Source organism: Salvelinus alpinus, chromosome 8 (assembly GCF_045679555.1).
Source record: "Salvelinus alpinus chromosome 8, SLU_Salpinus.1, whole genome shotgun sequence".
In the NCBI taxonomy this organism is placed as follows: domain Eukaryota; kingdom Metazoa; phylum Chordata; class Actinopteri; order Salmoniformes; family Salmonidae; genus Salvelinus; species Salvelinus alpinus.
In genome coordinates, this window is record NC_092093.1 from 14845211 (window position 1) to 14865712 (window position 20502).

Consider the following 20502-nt stretch of genomic DNA (forward strand, 5'->3'; position numbering starts at 1 on the left):
ACAGCTAGTGTTACTGCAACTAGTGTTACTGCAACTAGTGTTACTGCAGCTAGTGTTACTGCAGCTAGTTTTACTACAGCTAGTGTTACTACAGCTAGTTTTACTGCAGCTAGTGTTACTGCAGCTAGTTTTCCTGCAGCTGTGTGTCCCAAACCTCTGGCCTACTTCACCTGCAAAACAATGGCAGGAATAAGCAGCTGCAAATAATCCTATAATCCACACATGCGGCACGGCCCGGGCAAGATTAAATAGGCCAGGAAGCCGGAATAATACACTCTACTTTGAATAACATCAACCCCAAATACGCCTAATGGTCTAGCAGGAGAAAGAAAATAGAACATGGGGACAAAGCATTATAAAAGGGGAAAGAGTAGTAGAGTATAAATGTCTTTATTCAATTTCTTCATTCTTTTCTCTGTCGTTGTCATTTCCTGACTATAAACGACCATGTGATGTGGAAATGGTGGCGGATGACAAAAGAGGAAACGGTCCGGGTAGTGGCTGGTATGTGCTGCTGCCTGCATCCATGTGCCCCTCCACTTGGCTCCAATATCCACCCTCCATAGCAGCTGGTACTGGGAGATCCACCATGCTGTCCCCTCCATAGCAGCTGGTACTGGGAGATCCACCATGCTGTCCCCTCCATAGCAGCTGGTACTGGGAGATCCACCATGCTGTCCCCTCCATAGCAGCTTGTACTGGGAGATTCACCATGCTGTCCCCTCCATAGCAGCTGGTACTGGGAGATCCACCATGCTGTCCCCTCCATGGCTTCTTCTGGTACTGGGATAATCACCATGCTGTCCCCTACATGGCTTCTGGTACTGGGAGATCCACCATGCTGTCCCCTCCATAGCAGCTGGTACTGGGAGATCCACCATGCTGTCCCCTCCATAGCAGCTTGTACTGGGAGATCGACCATGCTGTCCCCTCCATAGCAGCTGGTACTGGGAGATCCACCATGCTGTCCCCTCCATGTCAGCTGGTACTGGGAGATCCACCATGCTGTCCCCTCCATAGCAGCTGGTACTGGGAGATCCACCATGCTGTCCCCTCCATGTCTTCTGGTACTGGGAGATCCACCATGCTGTCCCCTCCATAGCAGCTGGTACTGGGAGATCCACCATGCTGTCCCCTCCATAGCAGCTGGTACTGGGAGATTCACCAGGCTGTCCCCTCCATAGCAGCTGGTACTGGGAGATCCACCATGCTGTCCCCTCCATGTCTTCTGGTACTGGGAGATCCACCATGCTGTCCCCTCCATAGCAGCTGGTACTGGGAGATCCACCATGCTGTCCCCTCCATAGCAGCTTGTACTGGGAGATTCACCATGCTGTCCCCTCCATAGCAGCTTGTACTGGGAGATCCACCATGCTGTCCCCTCCATAGCAGCTTGTACTGGGAGATCCACCATGCTGTCCCCTCCATAGTTGCTGGTACTGGGAGATCCACCATGCTGTCCCCTCCATGGCTTCTTCTGGTACTGGGAGATCCACCATGCTGTCCCCTCCATGGCTTCTTCTGGTACTGGGATAATCACCATGCTGTCCCCTACATGGCTTCTGGTACTGGGAGATCCACCATGCTGTCCCCTCCATAGCAGCTGGTACTGGGAGATCCACCATGCTGTCCCCTCCATAGCAGCTTGTACTGGGAGATCGACCATGCTGTCCCCTCCATAGCAGCTGGTACTGGGAGATCCACCATGCTGTCCCCTCCATAGCAGCTGGTACTGGGAGATCCACCATGCTGTCCCCTCCATAGCAGCTTGTACTGGGAGATTCACCATGCTGTCCCCTCCATAGCAGCTTGTACTGGGAGATCCACCATGCTGTCCCCTCCATAGCAGCTTGTACTGGGAGATCCACCATGCTGTCCCCTCCATAGTTGCTGGTACTGGGAGATCCACCATGCTGTCCCCTCCATGGCTTCTTCTGGTACTGGGAGATCCACCATGCTGTCCCCTCCATGGCTTCTTCTGGTACTGGGATAATCACCATGCTGTCCCCTACATGGCTTCTGGTACTGGGAGATCCACCATGCTGTCCCCTCCATAGCAGCTGGTACTGGGAGATCCACCATGCTGTCCCCTCCATAGCAGCTTGTACTGGGAGATCGACCATGCTGTCCCCTCCATAGCAGCTGGTACTGGGAGATCCACCATGCTGTCCCCTCCATGTCTTCTGGTACTGGGAGATCCACCATGCTGTCCCCTCCATAGCAGCTGGTACTGGGAGATCCACCATGCTGTCCCCTCCATAGCAGCTTGTACTGGGAGATTCACCATGCTGTCCCCTCCATAGCAGCTGGTACTGGGAGATCCACCATGCTGTCCCCTCCATGTCTTCTGGTACTGGGAGATCCACCATGCTGTCCCCTCCATAGCAGCTGGTACTGGGAGATCCACCATGCTGTCCCCTCCATAGCAGCTTGTACTGGGAGATTCACCATGCTGTCCCCTCCATAGCAGCTTGTACTGGGAGATCCACCATGCTGTCCCCTCCATAGCAGCTTGTACTGGGAGATCCACCATGCTGTCCCCTCCATAGTTGCTGGTACTGGGAGATCCACCATGCTGTCCCCTCCATGGCTTCTTCTGGTACTGGGAGATCCACCATGCTGTCCCCTCCATGGCTTCTTCTGGTACTGGGATAATCACCATGCTGTCCCCTACATGGCTTCTGGTACTGGGAGATCCACCATGCTGTCCCCTCCATAGCAGCTGGTACTGGGAGATCCACCATGCTGTCCCCTCCATAGCAGCTTGTACTGGGAGATCGACCATGCTGTCCCCTCCATAGCAGCTGGTACTGGGAGATCCACCATGCTGTCCCCTCCATAGCAGCTGGTACTGGGAGATCCACCATGCTGTCCCCTCCATAGCAGCTTGTACTGGGAGATCCACCATGCTGTCCCCTCCATAGCAGCTGGTACTGGGAGATCCACCATGCTGTCCCCTCCATGGTTTCTTCTGGTACTGGGATAATCACCATGCTGTCCCCTACATGGCTTCTGGTACTGGGAGATCCACCATGCTGTCCCCTCCATAGCAGCTGGTACTGGGAGATCCACCATGCTGTCCCCTCCATGGCTTCTTCTGGTACTGGGATAATCACCATGCTGTCCCCTTCATGTCTTCTGGTACTGGGAGATCCACCATGCTGTCCCCTCCATAGCAGCTGGTACTGGGATAATCACCATGCTGTCCCCTACATGGCTTCTTCTGGTACTGGGAGAATCACCATGCTGTCCCCTACATGGCTTCTTCTGGTACTGGGAGAATCACCATGCTGTCCCCTTCATAGCAGCTGGTACTGGGAGAATCACCATGCTGTCCCCTCCATAGCAGCTGGTACTGGGAGATTCACCATGCTGTCCCCTACATGGCTTCTTCTGGTACTGGGAGATTCACCATGCTGTCCCCTACATGTCTTCTTCTGGTACTGGGAGATTCACCATGCTGTCCCCTACATGGCTTTTTCATCCCAGGGGGAAAGAGAAACAGAAGTGGATGGAGGGAGAGGAGAGATGGGGTAGGGAAGGGGAGAGGAGATAGATGGGGAAGGGGAGAGTGAGGGAAGAGGAGAGGTGATAGATGGGGTAGGGAAGAGGAGAGGAGATGAGATAGATGGGGTGGGGAAGGGGAGAGGAGATAGATGGGGTAGGGGAGAGGAAGGGGAGAGGAGCTAGATGGGGTAGGGAAGGAGAGAGCAGATAGATGGGGTGGGGTGGGGAAGAGGAGAGCAGGTAGATGGGGAAGGGGAGAGGAGATAGATAGGGTAGGGAAGAGTGAGGGAAGGGGAGAGGAGATAGATGGGTAGGGAAGGGGAGAGGAGATAGATGGGTAGGGAAGAGTGAGGGAAGGGGAGAGGAGATAGATAGGGTAGGGAAGGGGAGAGGAGAGGAGATGGGTAGGGAAGGGGAGAGGAGAGGAGATGGGTAGGGAAGAGTGAGGGAAGGGGAGAGGAGATAGATGGGGTAGGGAAGGGGAGAGGAGAGGAGATGGGTAGGGAAGGGGAGAGGAGAGGAGATGGGTAGGGAAGAGTGAGGGGAGAGGAGAGGAGATGGGTAGGGAAGAGTGAGGGAAGGGGAGAGGAGATAGATGGGGTAGGGAAGGAGAGAGCAGATAGATGGGGTAGGGAAGGGGAGAGGAGAGGAGAGGGGTAGGGAAGAGTGAGGGAAGGGGAGAGGAAGGGGAGAGGAGAGGAGATGGGTAGGGAAGAGTGAGGGAAGGGGAGAGGAGATAGATGGGTAGGGAAGAGTGAGGGAAGGGGAGAGGAGATAGATGGGTAGGGAAGAGTGAGGGAAGGGGAGAGGAGATAGATGGGTAGGGAAGAGTGAGGGAAGGGGAGAGGAGATAGATGGGTAGGGAAGAGTGAGGGAAGGGGAGAGGAGATAGATGGGTAGGGAAGAGTGAGGGAAGGGGAGAGGAGATAGATGGGTAGGGAAGAGTGAGGGAAGGGGAGAGGAGATAGATGGGTAGGGAAGAGTGAGGGAAGGGGAGAGGAGATAGATGGGTAGGGAAGAGTGAGGGAAGGGGAGAGGAGATAGATGGGTAGGGAAGAGTGAGGGAAGGGGAGAGGAGATAGATGGGTAGGGAAGAGTGAGGGAAGGGGAGGAGGGCTAAATTAGATGTCTACTATCCACTGTAATGACAGATGAAAGAGGATTGGTTTTCCTCTGTTGCTGTAGATTACCAGGAAACCACTTTATTATGAATCACAACCTCCGTGCAATTCACAATCTGTGAGACAAAACCGCTGCACGATAACCATAATGCACTGCACCTCAAGCGTACAGTACTCCCACTACCCAAAGTAACCCCCTCTAAGCCATCTCCTTTTTGACAACAGTCCTTCTCCTCCCCCTATGCATCCTGGGTAATGACGGTGTGCATTTCCAGGTGTCAGCAGAATGCACTGTGGGTTGTCACAGCGGATATTGTCATGGTGTGACGCAATGGCCGCCTCGACTGACCGCCAAACTCCTGTGTCAGCATGACGACCGGGGAACATGTCACACCGTGTGACATGTCCAGTGCCAAGACGAGGAGGACAGTGCTGGCCCAGCAAAGTTTTCCTGGAGAAAAACAGACGATAATAAACAGCACTGTCTTATGAAAAGTGTTTTGGGTTTTGTGCTGTTGTTGTTTGTCCAATTTTAAGTTAAATCGTGTGAAACCTTGTCAAAACAGATCCTATCTGTGACAGGAAACCATTAAGAGCCGTCAGCGAATATTATCACTGTGGTGGCGCGTTACTAGCGCCGACACAGCATATTTATGTATGTTGCGTGTTGTTTCTCTATGTGAAACAGTTTGCCTTAGTGCAATGGAGGTGGTTCAGATCCACACTCGCGTGATGAGTAACCTTGCCTGAGACCTGAAAACTTGTTAGCTCCCAAAGCTAATGCCTAGGCTTTAGCTCCTCGGGCTAACACAGTATTACAGCATGCAGGAGACCCGGGTTTCAAACCAGTAGTCTGTCACATTTTGAGCTTGTGACATTCCTTCTAACACCTGAGTCAGGCCAGAACAGTATGAACAGATCTCAGAGACACGGGAAAGCATCCTCCCTCCTCCCTCTAAGGTCCCTAGTGGTCTCTGATAGAGAGGGGGCCGAAAGATATACCAGCAGCCCTGTGACGATCCAGGGGCCTTGACACGCTGATGTCCCAGCAGCCATCCATCAGAGCAGGGACAGGGGACCGGTGACGGGCTGAGTGGGTCGCTGGGCCGGCCATGCCCTGCCTCTACCGAGACTCATTGGCAGTGATGGATCACCGGCTGGCTGGGGCATTAAACTTTCCCTCTCTCCTTCCCTCTCTCCTTCCCTCCCTCCTTCCCTCTCTCCTTCCCTCTCTCCTTCCCTCCCTCCTTCCCTCCCTCCTTCCCTCTCTCCGCCAGCTGATCCAGCACTCATCTTCCACCCCCTCTTCCTCCTCCACAGGGCCAGCCGCTCTGCACACAAAGCAACCGCCACAGATGCCTCCACAGACTTGGATTATTTCATCAGCTGCCTGGTCCCCTCCCCACATCTCCACATCTCCACAGCCACACAGCCACACAGCAACAGAATCAGCAGGGTTATATATGGATGTGGATGAGCTGGTGCGACAACCAGCCAGTTTGTCATGTGTGGCAAGCAACTAGAGAGGGATGCTGAAATGCCAGGCAGAGGAATTTCATCAGTGCTTTTTATGGTGTTGGATTGTAACAGTACTGTACTGCATGTGGTTTTCAGGAACGTGTAAAATATGTACTGTGTGGATTCTTTATATTTGTATAATTTTTTATCTGTTTTGTTCTTGTTTGTTAAGCAGTATGAATGTAATATATTTCGGTCTTTTAGTGGTGGGTATTTTAGGGGTAAGCACTTACGTTACTGTCCATGGTTAAATTAATCGAACCAGGTCAAGAGAGCCCTGATGTCACACTTGTACTTGACAGGAGTTATGCTGCGTCAATAAATTCAGACCCTTCCCACTGTTTCGCTCGCTATTATCTTATTGATTGCACATTCTCGTCAGGATCTCATGTGAAGGGGGCCCTGGAAATCACTCATAAATTTCTCCAAGTGATCTCTAGGTAATATGTCAATGCCTGGACAGGACCTCACCCCCTCCAGCCAAGCAGCTCTGACGCAGACTTCGGTCTTGGCAGAAAGCAGATAAAAGCAGCAGTACACACAACTCCACTCAAAACCCCCTCTGATTGCTTAGAATTTAGATTAAAGAATCAAATCGAATATAACTTTATTGTCCACCCAAGGATGCGACAATGTTCCAATGTTCCTTTGGCAAGGAAGCAAATCATTGAAATTGTTCATCGTTATAATGCAATAATCTATTTGAGTTTGTCCAATAAATAAGCCTACTTTCAGTTTTAAGCCTTTCCAGGGTTTTAAGGGGAAAGTAGGGACAGATCACTGCAGGGGAGGGAGCAGGGACAGATCATTGTAGGGAAGGGAGCAGGGACAGATCACTGCAGGGGAGGGAGCAGGAACAGATCACTGCAGGGGTGGGAGCAGGAACAGATCACTGCAGGGGAGGGAGCAGGAACAGATCACTGCAGGGGAGGAAGCAGGGACAGATCACTGCAGGGGAGGAAGCAGGGACAGATCACTGCAGGGAAGGGAGCAGGGACAGATCACTGCAGGGGAGGCAGCAGGGACAGATCACTGCAGGGAAGGGAGCAGGGACAGATCACTGCAGGGGAGGAAGCAGGGACAGATCACTGCAGGGGAGGAAGCAGGGACAGACCACTGCAGGGGAGGGAGCAGGAACAGATCACTGCAGGGGAGGAAGTAGGGACAGATCACTGCAGGGGAGGAAGCAGGGACAGATCACTGCAGGGGAGGGAGCAGGGACAGATCACTGCAGGGGAGGAAGCAGGAAAAGATCACTGCAGGGGAGGGAGCAGGAACAGATTACTGCAGGGGAGGAAGCAGGGACAGATCACTGCAGGGGAGGAAGCAGGGACAGATCACTGCAGGGGAGGAAGCAGGGACAGATCACTGCAGGGGAGGGAGCAGGAACAGATCACTGCAGGGGAGGGAGCAGGGGCAGATCACTGCAGGGGAGGGAGCAGGAACAGATCACTGCAGGGGAGGGAGCAGGGACAGATTACTGCAGGGAAGGGAGTAGGAACAGATTACTGCAGGGGAAGGTATAGGGACAGAGAAAGGTAGGAACAGATCACTGCAGGGGAAGGTAGACACAGATCACTGCAGGGGAGGTAGGGACAGATCACTACAGGGGAGGGAGCAGGAACAGATTACTGCAGGGGAAGGTATAGGGACAGAGAAAGGTAGGAACAGATCACTGCAGGGGAAGGTAGACACAGATCACTGCAGGGGAGGTAGGGACAGATCACTACAGGGGAGGGAGCAGGAACAGATCACCGCAGAGGAGGGAGCAGGGACAGATTACTGCAGGGGAAGGTATAGGGACAGAGAAAGGTAGGAACAGATCACTGCAGGGGAAGGTAGACACAGATCACTGCAGGGGAGGTAGGGACAGATCACTACAGGAGAAGGTAGACAGATCACTGCAGGGGAGGAAGCAGGGACAGATCACTGCAGGGGAGAAAGCAGGAACAGATCACTGCAGGGGAGGGAGCAGGAACAGATCACTGCAGGGGAGGAAGCAGGGACAGATCACTGCAGGGGAGGAAGCAGGGACAGATCACTGCAGGGGGGGAAGCAGGAACAGATCACTGCAGGGGAGGGAGCAGGGACAGATCACTGCAGGGGAGGGAGCAGGCACAGATCACTGCAGGGGAGGGAGCAGGGACAGATTACTGCAGGGAAGGGAGCAGGAACAGATCACTGCAGGGGAGGGAGCAGGTACAGATTACTGCAGGGAAGGGAGCAGGGACAGATCACTCTAGGGGAGGGACCAGGAACAGATCACTGCAGGGGAAGGTATAGGGACAGAGAAAGGTAGGAACAGATCACTGCAGGGGAAGGTAGACACAGATCACTGCAGGGGAGGTAGGGACAGATCACTACAGGAGAAGGTAGACAGATCACTGCAGGGGAGGTAGGGACAGATCACTACAGGAGAAGGTAGACAGATCACTGCAGGGGAGGTAGGGACATATCACTACAGGAGAAGGTAGACAGATCACTGCAGGGGAGGAAGCAGGGACAGATCACTGCAGGGGAGGAAGCATGGACAGATCACTGCAGGGGAGGAAGCAGGGACAGATCACTGCAGGGGAGGGAGCAGGAACAGATCACTGCAGGGGAGGGAGCAGGGACAGATCACTGCAGGGGAGGGAGCAGGGACAGATCACTGCAGGGGAGGGAGAAGGGACAGATTACTGCAGGGAAGGGAGCAGGAACAGATCACTGCAGGGGAGGGAGCAGGGACAGATTACTGCAGGGAAGGGAGCAGGGACAGATCACTCTAGGGGAGGGAGCAGGAACAGATCACTGCAGGGGAAGGTATAGGGACAGAGAAAGGTAGGAACAGATCACTGCAGGGGAAGGTAGGAACAGATCACTGCAGGGGAGGTAGGGACAGATCACTACAGGAGAAGGTAGACAGATCACTGCAGGGGAGGTAGGGACAGATCACTACAGGAGAAGGTAGACAGATCACTGCAGGGGAGGTAGGGACAGATCGCTACAGGGGAAGGTAGACAGATCACTGCAGGGGAGGTAGGGACAGATCGCTACAGGGGAAGGTAGACAGATCACTGCAGGGGAGGTGGGGACAGATCGCTACAGGGGAAGGTAGACAGATCACTACAGGGGAGGTAGGGACATATCACTACAGGAGAAGGTAGACAGATCACTGCAGGGGAGGTAGGGACATATCACTACAGGGGAAGGTAGACAGATCACTGCAGGGGAGGTAGGGACAGATCACCAAAGGAGAAGGTAGACAGATCACTGCAGGAATGGTAGGGACAGATCACTGCAGGGGAGGAAGCAGGGACAGATCACTGCAGGGGAGGAAGCATGGACAGATCACTGCAGGGGAGGAAGCAGGGACAGATCACTGCAGGGGAGGGAGCAGGAACAGATCACTGCAGGGGAGGGAGCAGGGACAGATCACTGCAGGGGAGGGAGCAGGGACAGATCACTGCAGGGGAGGGAGAAGGGACAGATTACTGCAGGGAAGGGAGCAGGAACAGATCACTGCAGGGGAGGGAGCAGGGACAGATTACTGCAGGGAAGGGAGCAGGGACAGATCACTCTAGGGGAGGGAGCAGGAACAGATCACTGCAGGGGAAGGTATAGGGACAGAGAAAGGTAGGAACAGATCACTGCAGGGGAAGGTAGGAACAGATCACTGCAGGGGAGGTAGGGACAGATCACTACAGGAGAAGGTAGACAGATCATTGCAGGGGAGGTAGGGACAGATCACTACAGGATAAGGTAGACAGATCGCTACAGGGGAAGGTAAACAGATCACTGCAGGGTAGGTAGGGACAGATCGCTACAGGGGAAGGTAGACAGATCACTGCAGGGGAGGTGGGGACAGATCGCTACAGGGGAAGGTAGACAGATCACTACAGGGGAGGTAGGGACATATCACTACAGGGGAAGGTAGACAGATCACTGCAGGGGAGGTAGGGACATATCACTACAGGGGAGGTAGGGACAGATCACTACAGGAGAAGGTAGACGGATCACTGCAGGGGAGGTAGGGACATATCACTACAGGAGAAGGTAGACAGATCACTACAGGAGAAGGCAGACACAGATCACTGCAGGGGAGGTAGGGACAGATCACTACAGGGGGAGGTAGACAGATCACTGCAGGAGAAGGTAGACAGATCACTACAGGAGAAGGTAGACAGATCACTGCAGGGGAGCAGTAAGTAATCAGACTTCAGCAAAACGTTCTGTAATATGATCAGGGTTATAATTCATAATCAGTCGTGTGCCTTTGATCTCTCTCCATCTGTCACACACAAGTAGGCACACACACACACACACACACACACACACACACACACACACACACACACACACACACACACACACACACACACATGGATTAGAGTGTTGGAGGAGCAGCTGAGTGAATGCCTGCTGACACCAGAGTGATAGTTGACACACGGAGTGACAGTTGACATCCGGAGGGACAGTTGACATCCTGAGGGACAGTTGACATCCAGAGGGACCGTTGACATCCAGAGTGACAGTTGACATCCAGAGTGACAGTTGACATCCATTGTGACAGTTGACATCCAGAGTGACAGTTGACATCCAGAGTGACAGTTGACATCCATTGTGACAGTTGACATCCAGAGTGACAGTTGACATCCAGAGTGACAGCTGACATCCAGAGTGACAGTTGACATCCAGAGTGACCGTTGACATCCAGAGTGACAGTTGACATCCAGAGTGACAGTTGACATCCAGAGTGACAGTTGACATCCAGAGTGACCGTTGACATCTGGAGTGACTGCATCTTGAGTGTGTGTATGTATGAGAGTAGAATATCATAAGGATCTTTAAACAGCCATCAGATTAAAATTAGAGCACCGCTTCTATAATTCCCTCAGAGTTCCACAGTACACTGGACGCAATAGGTGTCACACGGTCAGGTCAGAGCTTTGAGGTCACAGAAGCACCAGTAACCAGACACCAGTGTGCATTCCCAGTGACTCTGTGGAAATCGGACACCATCTTTGGATCTAGAGGGCATGGCATGGAGGCCATCCTAACAGTGTATAGACTTTTCTCTTCATGCACATACTGTAGATGTCCATTCTTTATCTCTAGGGCCTGGAGTTCACCTGGTCAGGTCTTGTGGTTGGGAAAATCTCCTGGTATTATCCAATACCCGCTGGATTGTACAGTATATGCAGCGGATTTCCAATGAAAATGAACCAGTGACCGTATTCTTGAATGGACTTCACCCATTCACCTCTGGAGTCTACCACCCGTGGGTCCTCTAATCTCAGATCATAGAAATCAGTGTAAAATCACAAGGATTCATCTCAACTTCCCAATGGAAAAGGGTCATGTTATTTGGTGCATTATGCTGGTGTGGGTGGGGGGTTATGGGAAGGAAACCAATGTAAACTAGGGGACAAATGTGAACAGATGATGTAAGGGGGAGGAAGGGGCCACCCGTTCTGGGACCTATACTTCTCACCAAAAACATAATAGAGATGAAATGACCTGTGTTTAATATCAAGGATGAGTATGATGATGAAATAGTGTCAGCATTTGGAGTTGTCGAGATAATGGCCAAGCTAAAACCATCTCCAGAATAATCTCACTCCTCTACTGAATGAGCAGGGACCCTGGGCGTCTTTCTTTTGGTGTTTTTTAGAGTCAGTAGATAGGCCTCTTTAGTGTCCTAAGTTTTCATAACTGTGACCTTAATTGCCTACCGTCTGTAAGCTGTTAGTGTCTTAACGACCAATCCACAGGTGCATGTTCATTAATTGTTTATGGTTCATTGAACAAGCATGGGAAACAGTGTTTAAACCCAATACAAGGAAGATCTGTGAAGTTATTTGGATTTTTACGAATTATCTTTGAAAGACAGGGTCCTGAAAAAGGGAAGTTTCTTTTTTAGCTGAGATTATATAGCAGCACTGTTTTCTGCTCTATGAAAAATCTACCCTTCTGTTCATTAGCAACTCTTGGCCTGTTAAAATCACACCTGTTCATTATCTCACCTGCGGCGGCATGGCAACGCCTGACTAAACAGCTGTAGAATGCTGTAACTGCTCTGCAGAGCTAGCGAAATTGTGTTGTTTATACAGTGTTTGATAAAGAGCTCTGAAGATACCTCCCTTGTTGAGGTAATGTCTTATCGATGTTGGAATTAGAGGTCCTCTTGTTGAGGTAATGTCTTATCGATGTTGGAATTAGAGGTGCTCTTGTTGAGGTAATGTCATATCGATGTTGGAATTAGAGGTCCTCTTGTTGAGGTAATGTCATATCGATGTTGAAGTAGAGGTCCTCTTGTTGAGGTAATGTCTTGCCAGCCCTTCCCCCACACACTGTCTCCATGGGAACTGTGAACCACCCTAGGTTTCTTAGTCTTAGAAATCCATCATTACCATAAGGTTGACACCTCCACAGACACCTTAACACCGACATACCAAGTACAGTACAGAACACACCTGACATTATTTCATCGCCACAACAAACATGCACTGGGCACATATTCATAAAGTGTAGGAGTAGGAGTGCTGATCTAGGATCAGTTTTGCCTTTTGGATAATAATTAATAAGAGGGGGGACCTGATCCTAGATCCTCACTCCTACTATGAGATGCTTTATGAATACGGGCCCTGAACATCAATACTTCCCATCTCATATATTTTTGAAAGATGGTTTTAGAGGGAGATAGATATTTAAGGAGAGTAAGAAAAACACTGCCTGAACAACAACCATCAAAGAGAAAAGGAATTGCTGATTTTGGCATCATTCCTCACAATTCCCATGGTGTGCTTCAGCTGTGACACGAAGGTCATCCTTGTGATTTATAATACAGAGGGAGAGGTTATATGCTTGTAAATCTTCTCTTTGAGGATACTACTGTAGAAGCCCCCCCCTCCCCCCCACTGGCAATCAAAGAGTGAGGAGAGGAGATAGGAGAGAGCCCATGGAGGAGGCCACAGCCGGGAGACTCTAGTCCTTTCTGCCTGGCTGGCCTGGTAGTCTGTTGGGGTGGGTGTTGCCGGGCAGATCTGGCTGCCTTTGAAACCTCTCCATAACTCATGAAATCAGAAACTGATCCAAGTGATCCATTGCAATGGCTTTAGTGTTTTATGAGAAACTAACGCGTCGTGTTCTCTTTGACAATGTTTGGCATGAATACTAGTAAACAATCTAACAGAGGGAGCTTTGGTAATTCCTTAACTTTATTGCCGTCACAGCATGTGCCGTACTGAGCTGGCCATCATAAAGCACTGAGCTGGCCATCATGAAGCACTGAGCTGTCCATCATAAAGCACTGAGCTGTCCATCATGTCATTTGATGTCTTCTTCTTGAATGACACTAATGCCACAACACAGGACTCTAAAATGTATCTGACTGAAGTAAAAATGTTGACAACACAGAAATACCTATCTCTGCTTTGATAGCACTTCCTGTGGACCTAAAGGAAGTTAATGTCAGATTCCGATGAGCTGGCTGCTTATTCAAACAACTGAGCGCTGCTAAAACTGTACACACACACAGTCTTGTACAGCTAACCTTGTGGGGACACACAATTCAGTCCCATTAAAAATCATATTTTCCTTAACCCTAACTGATACTCTTACCCGTAACCTTAACCCTAACCCAAAAACCTGACCTTAACCCTAACCCTAACCCTAAACCTAACCCTTACCCTAAACCTAACCCTAGCTCCTAACCCTTACTCTAAAACTAACCCTAGCTCCTAACCCTTACCCTAAAACTAACCCTAGCTCCTAACCCTAAACCTAATTCTAAGCCTAACACTTATCCTAACCTTAACCCTAAACCCCGTAGAAATAGCATTTGACCCATTGGTCAAACTGTTGTTTGTTTATTATTAATAGTATAATAGTTAAACACGTCCACACAAACACACACTCTGCTAACACCCACTTGACTGTATTTGAAGTGTGGCCCCGCTGCCAACCAGCCAGCCTAGGTGGTAGTGACGCGCTGGGTGGGCCGAGGTGACAGCATGACATTGCATTATCATTATTGTCTTTGCTGTTCCACCTTGTTTGGGCTCTAACTCCGTGAACCCCTGTAACCTCATAAATCCTTAATGTCATGGGCACCATGCCCAGGGCCGTGGTGATGGCTCCAGTGGGCACCCTGCCCACACAGGGAGCTCCAAGTCCTGGCAGTGCCAGGAGAACCTCGCTCTCCTTCCTTCCCACTCCTTCCCTCTCCTTCCCTCTTACCTGGCCATCATCACCCCATGTTAGGTGTTCATTGATGTATATACTGATGAGCTGTCTGAGATGGACCTGCTTACTTCAGAAGAGTGTGTAAATTCACACTAGATGTGGGAACAAATGCAGAAAGACAACCACTCTCTTTCAAGTCTTTGTGTTATTAGGAATTGCACTCTAAACGTATGCTGAAGCAGCTCTCTGTAGGAAATATAGTTACAAAATAAACAGAAGACCTTATGAATATGAAGTAAGAGCTGTTGTTCTCCTTTAGTGTTTCTATTAGAGGAATAGCCCCTATTAGACAGTGAAGTGCAGTGCAGAAGTGAAACACACACACACACACACACACACACACAGTATTTATGCGTGTGACCAGGCCTCAGGCACTTCAACATCAGATCTGTCTTCTATTCCCATGGTTGCTTTGATGTCTTAATCTGCTCCAAACCAGAGACAGACCCTCTCAGTGTTGGACATAGTGGCAGGTAGAATACTAGACACATGGAACACTCTTAGAGAGGAGGATCCATGTAGAATACTAGACACATGTAACACTCTTTGAGACGAGGATCCATGTACTATCTTTGATGTTTCTACTTACGTTTGAGGAAATGGTACACTCTTGGGGAAAAAAGTGTTCCAAATGGGTTCTTCGGCTGTCCCCATAGGAGAACCCTTTTTGGTTCCAGGTCGAACGTTTTTTTGGTTCCCAAAACAATTTTTGGACCCCAAAACAATTCTACCTGGAACCAAAAAGGTTTCTTCAAAGGGTTCACCTATTGGGACAGCCAAAGAACCCTTTTAGGTTCTAGAGGGCACTTTTTTTCTAAGAGTGTCGGCAGCTTGGCTGGGTTTCTCATCTTGGAAGCTCTGAAGATGAGTGATGATTGTGTATGATCATAACACATATTCTCATGATAAAAAAATGAAATGGACAGTGATTTTTTACGGTTGTTTATGGTCAAAAGTTTATTTTGGAAGAATGATCTGAATTCATACATTTTTAGAGAAGGCCTCTCTGAAAGACAGTCCATGGATCACTTGTGTGTGCTGTAAGCAAGTTTAGTATGAATATTTATGTTGAGTGGCTATGTACTGTATCTAAAGGAGCTCTGAGTGGTTCCTGCTGGGTTGTATAATCTCTGGAGGAAACACACACACACACACACACACACACACACACACACACACACACACACACACACACACACACACAATCTGCATGTTGTAATAGAAACAAACAGTCGTCTTTACAATCACTGCAGCTCTAAATGTTTTATTTTGTTAGCATCGGCGCTAAAAGTAGCACGCATGATGAACAGCAGTCAGATGATGACGCCTTTATTAAATATTTATTAGCCGCATTAATGTGATATTAACATACACCATCACTATGCCTCTAGATAAACAGTTGGAAGCATAACATGAATTGCCAAAATGAATCTTTATTAATTTTCCTTTAGTGTTTGTCATGCATATCTGAATGAAAGGTGCACTGTTTAGAGTGTAAACAGGGCATATCTTTTTAGATATGTATGAAAAACAGTAAGACATTTCTATAAAGGCTGTGGATTGGAGATTCATATTTGCTAGATAGACATTCAGAAAATACAAGGACATCATGCAGCCAGTGTGTGGTCAGACTGAGGTTCAGTGTAGCTATATTTAGCCGTAGCTAAGTACTTCCTGTTACCAGTCGGAGCCTGTCCTGTGTTCTCAGATAGCCTTTCATGAAGGTTACAAAGGGAAATGTTAGAAACCACTAATCCAATACACCAACTGCTAAGCTGCATCTGTCTGACTGACAGACTGTCAGACAGACAGACAGAGAGGAAGCAGGAATAGGCCATTAGCCAGCCGATCCAACCGAGCAGAGCTTGTTGCGTGTCGGAGAGTTGGTGGAGCATCTAAAGTCGCTGCTGAATTTGATATTGATCTGTCAGGGCCTTGGTGCTTCCATTTCTGCTCCTCAGAGTTGCTGAGTCATCTTGGCAGCCATACCTGTCCACCAACACTCCAGCCCCTCCCCATTCTTGCACCCCGCATCATGATTCGTTAGCTGGGGAGAGTCCGACTCTGGGGAAACGGGTTTCAGTGTTCAGCACTTTTCTCCGTGACCTTGTGGGACACTTGTGGGACATTTCGGCTTCCGACAGACCTGAACCTACTCATTCTCTACGGCAGATGTCCTCAACTGGCAGCCCGCGGGAGATAAGGCCTGGCTTGCATTCGACATTCCAAAGGTGTTCAACAGGGTGGAGGTCAGGGCTCTGTGCAGGCTAGTCAAGTTCTGTCACATCGATCTTGACAAACATTTCTGTATGGACCTCACTTTGTGGACGGGGGCATTGTCATGCTGAAACAGGAAAGAGCCTTCCCTAAGATGTTGTCACGAAGTTGGGAGCACAGAAGCATCTAGAATGTCATTGCATGCTGTAGCGTTAAGATTTCCCTTCACTGGAACAAAGGGGCCTAGCCCGAACCATGAAAAACAGCACCAGACAATTATTCCTCCTTCACCAAACTTTACAGTTGGCACTATGCATTGGGGCAGGTAGAGTTCTCCTGGCATCCACCAAATCCAGATTCTTCCATCAGACAGCCAGGTGGTGAAACATGATTCCTCACTCCGGAGTCTAATGGCGGTGAACTTTACACCACTCCAGCCGATGCTTGGCATCGTCCTTGTTGATCTTAGGCTTGTGTACGGCTGCTCGGCCAAGGACACCCATTTCATGAAGCTCCCGACGAATAGTTATTGTGCTGACGTTGCTTCTAGAGGCAATTTGGATCTCTGTAGTGAGTGTTGCAACCGAGGACAGAACATTTTTATGCGCTATGTGCTTCAGCGCTCGGCGGTCTCGTTCTGTGAGCTTGTGTGACTTACCACTTTGCGGCTGAGCTGTTGTTGCTCCTAGATGTTTCCCCTTCACGATAACAGCATTTACAGTTGACCCGGGCAGCTCTAGCAGGATAGAAATTTGACGAACTGACTTGTTGGAAAGGTTGCATCCTATGACCGTGCCGCGTTGAAAGTTACTGAACTTTTCAGTACGGGCCATTTTACTGCCAATGTTTGTCTATGGAGATTGCATGACTGTGTGCTCGATTTTATACACCTGTCAGCTACGGGTGTGGCTGAAATAGCCGAATCCACTAATTTGAAGGGGTGTCCACATACTTTTTGCCATGTAGTGTAAATTATTGCTTTGGAAAATGGTAGCACCAGGGGCCAATCTATTGCCCTTTGTTATTGATTCCAACTTCCTGTAGATGTGTGGTCTACTTGACTAATTGCTCGTCAATACTTTTTGAATATGCAAAGGTTGTTTATTTTTGTATGTTGCAAATGAAACCATAGATAATAATATAGTAGCATACCATTTACATGGAAACCACAGTGATTCAAATCAAAGATGACAACAGCCTTTACTGGAATGAAAGCTTTCAAAATGAAGAGAATACTTTATAGATATGGTCATGTTTATATTTATGTACATATATGGCACTTGATGACATGAAAATCAATTTCCCCACAAATAAAAGGAATGGGCGCTTGGGTGTAAATAAAAAGTCAAGAAAAAAGTCAGCATTTGCAGCACCCCCCCCCCCCCCCCCCCATTCCCCAATGGAGTGATCACATAGGTTAAGGTCAATGGTGCAAACTCAGGCAACCAAAACAACTTATAGTGCTAATGTCATTGATCTATCTGACAAATATTTGAAATGAGTGATCTAGCCTACTAGAAGAATGAATATGCATTTGTGTACATTTGAGGAATATTGACCCTAAAACTGTCAAATAATGTGTGTGTTTCGTGCCTATAATGGTATGTGGAGTTTAAAACCGGCAGAATGTCATTAAAAGACGTCACAGCACAAATCGGATATATTTTGCCTCATTATTCATATTTAGTGCAAGTATTTGCTCCATGTTCAACTGCTGAAGTGAACGACAGAGTGAATATGTGAACACAAATTAAATGCTTTTAAGAAGCACTTTACAAAATATAGGATATACCATACTAAAAAGTTGCATCAGTGCCTTCTCGTATGTGTGTATATATGACAAACAAACGTTTTGGTCCGTTTGTTTTTTACTTATCCATAAAATACAAATAAAATCGATATACCCGACCTACTTCGCAAACGAAGTCGGTGAGATAAAATATCTACCACATTATTATTAAATATATGTGAATTCTTTGTAGGCTACAATTGTTCCATTCAGTTGTATTGAAATCGACAGCTACACATAGGCAGAGTCACTTGATTGAGTGCGGCCGAAATTGGGCATGCTCATTCTAGGCAAGTCTTTGTTACGGATCTCGTAGATGGACTTCCTCCTGGCCTGCACGCCTTTGACAGCTACTTTGATCTTCTTCCATCCAAGATGATTGAGTTCAGCCAAGTTCAGGAGCACACAGACGCCACTGACCGCAAACATGAAGACCAGAAACACTGTCTTTTCCGTGGGCCTTGAAACGTAGCATTCTACATCTTTGATGCAGGGGTATCGATCACACTCATATACCGCGGGGACATTGAATCCATAGAGGAAATATTGACCCACCAGGAACCCTATCTCTAGCGCGTTTCGGAAAACCACTTGGATGATGTAGAATCTTGAGATTCCCTCCTGCCTCCTCATTTTAGACTTTCCACTAGTTCTCATGGCCGAATTTGGGATGTCCTTCACCTCCAAGCAGTCGGGCTCGGCTTCTTTGGTGGAGTTCTCCGTGTTCTGGAGTACTCCATTTACAATGGTGTTTTTGATCTTTTTGCTGTCGTCTCTTTTGATGGAATCATGGCGCTTGTCCAAGGAGAGGAACACGGTGGAGTACCCCCGCTCCAAACGCTCCTTCTGCTTGGCGGACTGGTGTACGGAGTAGGTGATGAAACAGAGACTGGGGGTGCACACCAGAATAATCTGAAACACCCAATATCTGATATGGGAAATGGGGAACGCCTTGTCGTAGCAGGCCTGGTTACAGCCGGGCTGTAGGGTGTTGCACACAAACATGGACTGCTCGTCATCATAGACCGTCTCTCCAACGATCGCAACGATTAGAATCCGGAAGATCACCACCACAGTTAGGAGGATCCTACAAAACAAACAAGTACGAAAACAAAAATGTCTCAGTTCAGATGTGCAGAGATGATAGGCTTGATTGTTAAACAAACAAGATATAGAGACAATTAGCGATTTCAAAGTAAAGCTGGCTCTAGTGTAGGCTACTAAGCAGACGCTAAATGGGAGCTATCCAGTGCTGAAAGCCACCAGCCAGTTCTCTTCTAGAAGGAAAGCACCACAGTGTTTCATCTCAAGTGACAGCTCTGTTATCAAATGATTCCCTATTGGTTCACATTTTTTGCATATTGTCATGAATCTTTGTTGGGGTTTTAGCGTTTTTTTTTGTACAGTTCTTTATACACAATCACTTTCAGCACTTGATCAAACACACACTCCTGCTAACACTTTTACAAAGTATCCTCACTTTCCCTCTTACCTTCCGATCATAGTAGAGTGCTGTTGGACAGCCGCCTCCAAGAGACGCTCTAATATTGTCCACTCCCCCATGGTCATTCATTCGGAGACGATAGCACACCGTGCACTGTGCAAAATTCCTGTGGAATCTATTGTTTCCCGTGTTTTACTCCAGATGCTCCAGTATCTGGATAATGCATTGGTAACCCACCGCTTCTGCGTTCGCTCATGCCTTCTACCTTCTGCGCCTCTGCTAAAAGCTCACTCGACAACCCAAGCACTTTTGCTCGCGCGAGCCTGAGTGCTGATTAGTAGAAAGCCCTCCTATTTTCGACCGTGCGCGCCGGACGGTATGTCGCGCGGTGCTTGAATGGAGGGCAGTTGAGTTTAATGTTGTTGGAGAGCTAATCCTGCTTTAAGTATACTCCCCTTGCGTCACGCGCGGACAGGTTGGTGGAGATTGGCAGAAAGAGACACCATGTTTTTGACTTTCATTGTTCTCCAAATATAAGGCGGGAATGTAGCATATTAATATGTAATAAAAATGATTGGTCATAAGCTCAAATCACGGGGGATGTCTGTCGCCTGTAAGACCACCACATGACAGTGACAGAACGAGTAGTGGCCGAGAGAGAGACAGAGAGAGAGACTATA

General features: G+C 48.9%; 1 protein-coding gene across 1 annotated transcript; it reads right to left on the reverse strand.

The window, feature by feature from the left end:
* Window positions 1–18486: 18486 nt before the first annotated feature.
* Window positions 18487–20081, reverse strand: LOC139582594 (gap junction delta-2 protein-like). Its single transcript, XM_071412731.1, has 2 exons — window positions 19871–20081; window positions 18487–19465 (listed from the first exon to the last, which is right to left on the reverse strand). Exons 1-2 carry the CDS (start codon window positions 19945–19947, stop codon window positions 18610–18612), a joined length of 933 nt encoding a protein of 310 aa, XP_071268832.1. The 5' UTR covers window positions 19948–20081; the 3' UTR covers window positions 18487–18609.
* Window positions 20082–20502: the final 421 nt, after the last annotated feature.

Bases quoted from the DNA above. Each gene is read 5' to 3' on its own strand.
- LOC139582594 (XM_071412731.1), bottom strand. From the start codon at position 19,947: ATGACCATGGGGGAGTGGACAATATTAGAGCGTCTCTTGGAGGCGGCT. The intron at 19,466-19,870 runs GTAAGAGGGAAA...TTTGTTTTGTAG, and splicing joins CACTCTACTATGATCGGAAG to GATCCTCCTAACTGTGGTGG.